The 9,391-nt window shown below is 43.4% G+C and overlaps 1 protein-coding gene across 1 annotated transcript; it reads right to left on the bottom strand.

Moving 5' to 3' along the window:
* Window positions 1-741: 741 nt before the first annotated feature.
* LOC123407834 (chaperone protein dnaJ 16-like) lies at window positions 742-7,410 on the bottom strand. The gene is made up of 12 exons (XM_045101062.1): window positions 6,951-7,410; window positions 6,354-6,477; window positions 6,195-6,277; window positions 5,996-6,107; window positions 5,814-5,918; window positions 3,408-3,458; window positions 2,211-2,297; window positions 2,008-2,116; window positions 1,778-1,926; window positions 1,626-1,679; window positions 1,260-1,546; window positions 742-1,117 (listed from the first exon to the last, which is right to left on the bottom strand). The coding sequence occupies exons 1-11, from the start codon at window positions 7,109-7,111 to the stop codon at window positions 1,268-1,270; spliced, it is 1,314 nt and encodes a 437-aa protein (XP_044956997.1). The 5' UTR covers window positions 7,112-7,410; the 3' UTR covers window positions 742-1,117; window positions 1,260-1,267.
* Between the last annotated feature and the right edge of the window lie 1,981 nt (window positions 7,411-9,391).

Consider the following 9,391-nt stretch of genomic DNA (forward strand, 5'->3'; position numbering starts at 1 on the left):
AGTATTTAATGTAACATCTAAAAAGACTTATATTTAGAAACAGAGGGAATACATTTCTGCGGTCACAAAGCAACAAAGTGTAACAGAAGGAAGATTTTCAATAAAATATATTCTGTGATATCAATAGAATGAAGTCACAGTTTCCACTACTCCTTTGCTCCTCCCATAAAATATATTCTGTGATATTTTCCATGTTTGTTCAGGTTCCGGAGATATGTATCCAGCAAAAATGGTATCAATATCCTGAAGTCGTGATTTCTTGTAATTATTAATTTCTTACGAATAAAAAGATTAAATTCTTCTCATCGTAATTTAAGTGGATGTTTTCGATCGAACTAGTCCACTTCATTGACCCATCCAACGTGTGCTCAGTTTGTAAGCACATAAATTTCCTCAATTGCCTAGCATTTCAGAATATTTATGATTTACTTTCAGTTTTTTATATTCAAAATCGCCCATAAATTTCCACGACTGGATATTTCCGAGTGTTCACACGTTTCTTAGCCTACTGTGAGATACTCCTTTTGTAAACTAATATAAGAGCATTTAGATCACTAAATAGTGATCTAAATGCTCTTATATTAGTTTTCGGAGGGAGTATCAACCAAGCTCTGTACCACCTTGTGTTTTTGCTTATAATACCATATCATGTTAGGTGGTACTTATATTTTATTTTCCACTAGAAATGTTAACTGCATCAGTTTCACTTGTGAATTATGGTTATTTGATTATTGCTCATAGTTTCAAGTAAAGTAAAAATGAATTCATGGGAGGGAGAAATATTGTGTTCGGTTAATTACACGTCAGGAGTCCAAAGCAGGGAAAGAGGTAATGTGCAACGAGACAAGATAACTAATATTTACAACTGATTACACAGCCAATGAAATCAAAATTGACATATCACACTTGAAAGAATATATGGAACTGGACTACGGTGGCAGTAGATGGCCTGAGCTACAAGTGCTCGTCTCTTAACCATATATCATGATCTCAGGGCTGCAGCCAACCTTTGCAGGAAATAAAGTAGGCAGCACCAAGGAAAGAGATAACAACGGCGAAGGAGTTCTTCCAGAGGCAGTCAAAATGAAAGTAGTTTGTATCTCACTTGTACGCATACCTACAGAAACAGCATAATAAAATGTGAAATATTAGTACTGTAGTGCAGAGGATGATTCACAGCAGAATAGCAAAGCTGAAGAAGAAGAATCGATAATTCGCTTCTGCTCCCAGGCTCATCATGCTCATTATTAACTTATTACCATTATGCTCAGCATGGCTTTCTCCTGTCAACTTTGAAAGGAATGTTCAGCCATCTCTTCCTTGGGAACCGCTCTTTGGTTTTCTTTTCACTCGACTCGTCATCTTCACTTCCGCAGCCTTCCATGTGCTGATCCTTCGCTTTCTTTTCTTTCCTCTGGTTTTTTTCTTCATCAAATTTGAAGGAAGGTGACGATTTAGATTTATTCCTGCTCGGAGTCCGTTTTAGAGGTGGATTGTTGGTATAGGATGCATGGATTACATTCCTTTCATTCAGAAGCTCGTCGATCTACAGAAGGCCATGAGTACCCAGATCAGACCATCATGATAAAGAAGCAAAATGAGCTAAGCATCAGAACTGAACTTACCGTTTGCATTTCTTGTGTGTATTTGCTAGTCATTTCAGTGAACTTTGCCAAAACCTGCAAATCATGTTGTTTAAAGAATGTAGGCTTTCCATGCTAGAAGTGCAAAGAAAGAACCAGATAGAAAATAAATTTAAAGAAAGCTGAGCACGTACTTCCCGGTACTCCGACTCGAATTTAGACAGCTCAGCTCTTTTTGTGAGTATCTTTGCCTCCACATGTTGTAGCTTCTCCTTTTCAGTAGGGAAAGATTCAGCACAGACAACCTCTATAGTATAGCTTGCAGTTTTGAAGAAATTGTCACCTGAATTAAGTAATCAAGTTAAGGATGCTCCACACTTCCTCAATTAATTAACATCACACCCATCAATAAACGAGATTTTACCATAGACGGCAAAAAAGTGGGTTCCCGGTTTCAGCTCATTAATATCACATGGTTGGAAACTATCCAGCCTTTTAAAGAATGCGCTATCAGGATCCTTCGCAGCTGGTGCCTGAAAGTAACCGGAGGTAACCGGAGGTTAGAAAGGCAGAAAATGCCATTGAATCACTTGGATAACCCAAAGAGAAGAACTTTTGTGAACTCACTGAGTTATTTTGCTCAAAACGATACACAGGAAACCCAAGAAAGTACATTCCTGCGGAAGAAACTTTGCCGGCCTTTACACTATCTTCCTGCAGCAAGCTGCGTGTCAGTGAAACATACTCAAGCAGTAACACATCACAAATCTAAACACAACAGTTGCTCTAGCACATTTGATAAAGGAAAGCTCATCCAAGCAAATATTTGCTACTTTCATGCAGTGTTCAAGAAAGCGTTTTTAAGCGACGCTTGCGATGGCAAAGCGCTTCGCTTTTGACCTAAGCGGTAGATTAAGCGTTTCTTTTTTAAATTTGGCCAGAATTTGACTGTTTTTGAAGTACTTTTGCTTGTCTGATTGCGCAATAATGGTAATGTCCCATTTATCTTATTATTAAGCTTTGTTTGGGAACTATTTCCTTCATATGCTGACAAAATTATGGCCACATGATCTCTATTAGGCTATAACTATTGAACTGAACTGCATTTTAGTTGTTATTTTGCTTGCCATGCGAACTTAATGTGTATTCGCTATGGTGTGAACTGTATTTTACTTCCTCCGTTCCTAAATATAAGTCTTTGTAGAGATTTCACTAGTGAATTACATACGGATGTATATGGACATACTTTAGAGTGTACATTCAATCATTTTGCTCCATATGTAGACATCTAGTGAAATCGCTTAAAAGACTTATATTTAGGAACGGAGGGAGTAGATGGCTATTCAATTACACATGTGCCATGTTTTCTATTTTCCTGTGTATATTATTCAAAATCTGTCAAATTCTAGCCAATTTAAAAAAACGCTTAAGTGCGGTTAAGCTGCGCTTAAGCGTCCATTACTCTAAGCTGTGGCCTTCCGCTTCGCTTACGCTTTCTGCTTTTTTGAACATTGCTTTCATGGCATTGCAGTTTAACAATAAATCTACGTGACAAACATACAAAACCTTGAAACTTGTTCATGTCAAGTTAGTACAGTAATACTAATAGCACAGGTGATGTGCTATTTCAATGTCATGTACTTCAAATAATAATAAAAAATTCTAAGATAAATAAGACAATCACAAATCATATTGCTAGGAGTAATATATCATAGTGATGCACTGATGCTCGACTCCTCAGCTGATTTAATTATTTAAGTTATATATGAGTAAGCATTCCTCTTTCAGTGGGGAAAGTGGGAGATATAAGTTTGGTTTATGTACCTGCAGTGCAAGGCTCAATCCACCATTTTCTTCGAGCTCAAAATAAAGCAGCTGTTATTAAAGAAAAGAAAAGGACATATGTTATAAAGGCCCAAGTAAAGGAAAACATCGTGAAATTTGGAGCGCTTGAAATATCCATCGAATAGAACATGCACTGAATGCTTAAAGTATGACAGACACAGCAGATAGCACAATAAAAAAGAGAAACTCGTCTCATAGAATTTTTGTTTGTACAACCTCAACAGGTTTCTACAAAAAATAGTTACACCAGAGTACAATACAGTGGACAATATAGGGGCTCTGTCAGATCTATTCATACAACTGTTACCTTCACTCGCTGCTTTGAAGATATACATCACGGTTCCAAATAAAATTATGGCTTGGTGAGGAAAGGGCTTACCGTATAGTGAGAAGTTTATGGGTTAAAACATTGCCCCCAATATAACACGTATCACAGCCAATGCAACCCCTGGTAGGACATGTACAATAGCATAGAAAATAACTTTTACATGATGGTTTGTTAATGCTAGAGACCATCAGAATGAGGCTCCCTATCAATCTTTAAACATTGGCCCGCATACTCCATACTCGGATTCCAGATGGGCCCTCTCCCCTCTTGGTCCAAGGAATTACAGCACATGTGCCAATGCACGTTAGTTATAACCTGGCAGGCTAGTAGACAAGCCTATTTTTTATCACCTAATATTTTAGACAATTCCGACTTTGGACATGAAATAGTGTGATGTGGGTTATCTGTTAGCTTTGCCATGTTGGATTTTGGGTGCTCTGGAAGAAAGAGAACCCCAAAGACAACCCAAGCTGTCTCTTGCGTCTATGGGCACAGAGCGCGCGGGCCAATTTCCCGTGTTCAACAGAGTAAATCGGTATCTCTACTCTCTACCATTTTGATAGGCCTGTGGCTGTCTAGAACATTGATGTGCGATAATGTGGAGTCATGGGAGAAACTATTGTCTCTGCTATGGAAGATGCCCTTATATGACTCATTTCTCTAAGATTTGTTGAATAGTAACCTTCCAATTGAACCTAGAGCCGTGAACAAACTATTAGATCTACCTACTAGAGTACTAATCATACGCGACTAGTAGAACGTAGGACCACCCACATTGCATTCTACATGCTCAATCAACCCATTGGAATTCAAGCAAAAGGTCAGTTTGTCTTGTTATTTCATTTGTGACGCTCAAAAGCAATCTGGTACGAACAAAAGGCCTGTTTTGTTTTAACCTAAGAGTAGCTAAGCATGCCAAACGTTTCTGGCCTAACATGGCTAACTTGTGGCTAAGAATAATGAAGCTACAACTTAGCTTCGCCAAGTGATCTTGTGACAACTTCATAGGTCATGAGACCTAGCTACAACAAAAGGTTTGGCACGCCACACACCTATTTCATGGTTACAAAAGAAAATTTTGGCTAACTTGGTCAAACTTAGCTAAGGAGTGGCAAAATTCAGCTTCTAGCGTTCCAGCCAAACAGGGTCCTTCAGGCAGTCACACAGTGCACTTAAGAAAGTGAAAACAAGAGCGCAAACTGAAAGGAAAGGAAGAATTGGCAGTACTAATATGGCTGCAGTTCAATCATTGTAAAAGACGAGAGCCAAATGTTTACTTCATGTAATCTTACAGAAAACCATACATTCTTAACCTACAAACCTACATATTTTTATTCCACGACACGCAAATAAGAAGTTTGAACAAAAATCTCACATATCACCGAAAAAATTGTCTAACAGGACATGGTACTCCTAAAAACAATTGGTCCAAATTTGGTGCACGCATACCAGGATCAAGATTGGTGAGATACTTCCTCCGATCCAAAATGCAGATCCATTTAGAACCTTATCAGCCGAACATTTCTAAGTTTGATTATCTATGAAGATTTTTTTTACTAGTGACGAAAACATATTTTCGTAATGTACAATAATCTTTTCTGGCAACACATTTGCACAGAAATTTATGGTCTAACTACCATCTTGAAAATTGTGTCATGTCCTAAAAGATTTAAATTTTGGATCCAAGAAAGTAATTACTACACATATAAATATTGCATTTGCATCCAATCCACCAACCAACACTACCAAACTAGTACTTGGCTAGTGCTAATCAGAAATTATTTCATGGAAATATCATTACAGCCTGGTCAAATAAACCTACCAAAAATTTGATGGCATACATAAAATGCAAATCAGTAGTCTACCATAAATTCTGATTACTCTATGTAAGACAGAAACAGTAATTGTTAAACACATAAGAAATGTAGGAGATGTAGGAAGACAGACAGGTAAACAGCTAGAGAACATAATTCAAAAGCAAACAAAAACATACACATCCATTGAGTGACTTAAACAGAGGACATAATGGGAAAGGTAATTTGCTTCTGAAAACCAACCTTAAATTTGCTTTTGTCAGTTGAATGCACACGACAAACTAGCCCCTTCTTAGCTTCCTGTTCTGTGATGTCTACAGAGTAAAAATGAGCTGTTTGCTTTTCCACCTGGACACATGCAACAACTTAAGTCTTATTACTAACACGGAAAAGAAACATCACATAATGGACAGCTAGTTGCCAACCTTCTTGCGCACAGCGTTTCCTAGCTGGAGCTGGGAAACCACAATAGACCCATTTAATGCTTCTTCCAAAACGGTTGCTGAAACAGTTGTCTTAATTGGTACACCAAGCTTGCTGCATATATGTGCACAAAATCAAAACAACAGCAAGGCAGAGGCTAGCAAAATACTGGAGGAAAAATGTACCTTTTAGAAAGTTTACCTGAAAATAGCTGCGAACATGGTGTTTACGGTATTGAGACTGGATAGGTCCAGCTCTAATTCCTGGCTATCAGTTTCGATGGCCTGAAACATAGTGCAACAGTTGCCATACCATGCTCAGACAAAATGGTTATCACACACCAGTTCATCAGCTGATTACCTCGAACCCTGACGTGTCGTACTGCCGCCTCTTATGGGGATCCGACAGAATGCTGTAAGAAAACGTGACTTCCTGGAACATTTCTGATGCGACAGGGTCATCGGCATTCTTATCCGGGTGGTACCTGATGAAGTTTACCAGTAACAACAACACTGAAATCAGTACTTCATTTCTACATCAAGCTACCACTACATGCACCAACCAACGTTTAGAAAGAAGAAAAAAAATGGCCCCCCAGCCGCAGAGGTGACACGCAATTGGTGACAGACGTAGCTAAAAACTTCACTAATAAGCACACTGCAGGTATTAGCCAGGATAAGAAGGAAACCCAAAGGCAGAAGATCTATGGCTGTCTAACGTTTATTCATTCCCATCCTTATCCTGGCAATACTACTACCCTAGCTAATACGTACCTGAAACACACGCAAAGCGGCAAAGGTGTCTGAATGATGTCCAAAATGCGCACTTTTCCGCGCACATACGAACGAAACCTACCACCTAAACACGGACACGGCCACACCGGCGAAGGAAAAAAAAAACAGCAGCAGCAGCACGAGGACAGCCCGAATCTGAGACGGAGCCGGCGGACGGCCTTACTTGAGCGCCATGCGGCGGAAGGCGCTCTTGATCTCCTGGTCGGTGGCGGTGCGGGCCACCCCGAGCACCTCGTACGGGTCCTTCCTCTGCGGCGGCGCCGCCGCCGCCGCGGCCGAGTCCCCCTTGTCCGACTTGAACGACCCGAACCTCGACCCCGCCATGGCCGCGGCCCTCCTCCTCCTCTTCCGCCGCCGCCAACCGCTTTCAAACCCCCCGCAATCCCAGCCACGGCACGCGCGGGCGGTGAGATCTCGCCCCCGCAGAACGTGCCGGTTACACGCCCCGCCCGACGCGCGCGCCGCGAGCGGCCGGCCGGACGGAAGGGGAGGCGGCGCGGCGGGATAGGGTCACAGCCCCGTCCCCGTCGCTGCGGCGGGACGTCGGCCGTGCGGGATTCGAAATGGAAGGCGGGGCGAGGTGGCGAGGTGAGGGACGAGGGAGGCCGGCAAAACGAGGAGAGAGAGTGAGGTGGGTGGGTGGGGGAGGTGGCGTCATCATATTATTTGGTGCGCCTCGCTGCGGGGCCCGGCGCTCAGTGGGGTTGGTGCATCCGCAGGCTGGACTGACTGAGCCGAGCGTTGGCTCTGGCTGGCGGTTAACCGGTGGTGCTGGGCCTCGTGCGGCCGTCGGCTGCTCCTGCACGTGAACGGCAGTTGGGCCAGGGTACCCCGGGATAGCGGCTAGTTAAGGCGGGCGCCGGCCGGCCGGCCGGCCGACGTTTTGGTGCCCGCCGGCAAGATCTCCAGCTTCGAGTTTTTCCTTTTCTTTTTAAAAGTCCTCTTCTGTTCGTGAGCACATATGCACCTGCCTTGAACAGTAAATTCGGACAAGATGGTAACAAAAAAAGTTGTGGCAAACAATGTTGAATGTTTCGGGTGCTTGCAAAGTTTCAACGTGGAATGACATTTGAGGAAGTAGTGGCAAAGAAGAAAAGCAGCGCTCCAAAATGCTTTTGGGACCAGGAAACGCTTGAAACATTTGACAATGTTTGCCATGAAAACAGATTTTTTTTAAGAAAAAAAAGAATACCATTTCTTGGTTTAACGTTCGTTGAGGTCGGTATGTGCTCGCGGGCAGATACTTTGTGTCCCTTGACGCGCGACATTGCTGTTAAGTTCCGGTGTCAAATTCTAGCGTGTTAGATGTTGATGTATTTGGCACTTGGAATCCAACCAAACCCACCAATACCAACTCATGTTTGGATGGTAACAATGTAAAATTGTAAACCCTTTCACCCCCCCCCCCCCCCCCGCCCCTTCTCCAACATGCTCTCTCCTTTGTGCAAATGGCTGCCACTGTCATCCCATGTCGTGGCTCGCGGGGGGAACCTTGAACCATCAACCTTTGAAGGGAGCGGGATGCGCGAAAGCCACGTGGTCGCCGTTAGCTCTCATTGGATGTGTGGCGGCAACAGCAGTGGAACACGATGATCTTTCAGCACGAGTCGGTGGTAGAGTCTCACACTGTTATTGTCGTGGTTTTGTCACGACAGTTGTCCTCGTGAAAGGGCTTAGGTGTGAGGCCGTTCCAACTAAGTGGCGGCTTGAATGGGGTTGATTGGAATCGAGAGACGCGAGTTTGCCCAGGTTCGGCCTCTCTGATGGAGGTAAAAGCCTACATACTACTTTTGGTGTTTATTGATGATGATCTCGATTACAAGAGTGCACAATCGCTACCCAGCTCTCGAAGATTTCTCACATGTCCTTCTACCACACGGGCTCCCCTTAGGTGGAGGTCCTACAATTACAACAGAGTCCGGGTCGTATTACAACTCGTGTCTTATTCCACCTCCTACTAACTTTGGGCGAGGGAGAATCTTCACGTCTTCCCTCATGAGCCGGCCCGCCAAATGATGGGCCATGAGCCTGTTGGGCAATGTTGCATGGGAAACAAAAAAATTCCTACGCACACGCAGTACCTATCCATGGTGATGATCATCTACGAGAGGGGAGAGTGAATCTACATACCCTTGTAGATCGCTAAGCGGAAGCGTATATAACGCGGTTGATGTACTGTAACATCTTCACGATCCAAATCACAACACGTCCCGCGATCTCATCATGATCCGTCCCGCAATCCCCATCACGATCCATCCCGCTCTAGTGCCGAACGGACGACACCTCCGCGTTCAGCACACGTACAACTCAATGACGAGCCCCACCTTCTTGATCCAGCAAGAGGGGCGGAGAGGTAGATGAGTTCTTCAGCACGGGGGCGTGGTGGTGGTGGTGGTGAACTAATCCAGTAGGGCTTCGCCTAAGCACCGTCGAACTAGACTAGAGGAGAAACAGATCTAGAGAGAAGTAGAGGGAGCACGTGGCAATTAGGATTAGCTTTTCCCTCCGAATCCTCTAGTATATATAGGAGGGAGGGAGGGGAGAAGGCAGCCACAAAACCCTCAGGGGTTCGGCCGAAATAGGAGGAGGTGGAAGAGTCCACCT

Source organism: Hordeum vulgare, chromosome 7H (assembly GCF_904849725.1).
Source record: "Hordeum vulgare subsp. vulgare chromosome 7H, MorexV3_pseudomolecules_assembly, whole genome shotgun sequence".
Classification (NCBI taxonomy): domain Eukaryota; kingdom Viridiplantae; phylum Streptophyta; class Magnoliopsida; order Poales; family Poaceae; genus Hordeum; species Hordeum vulgare.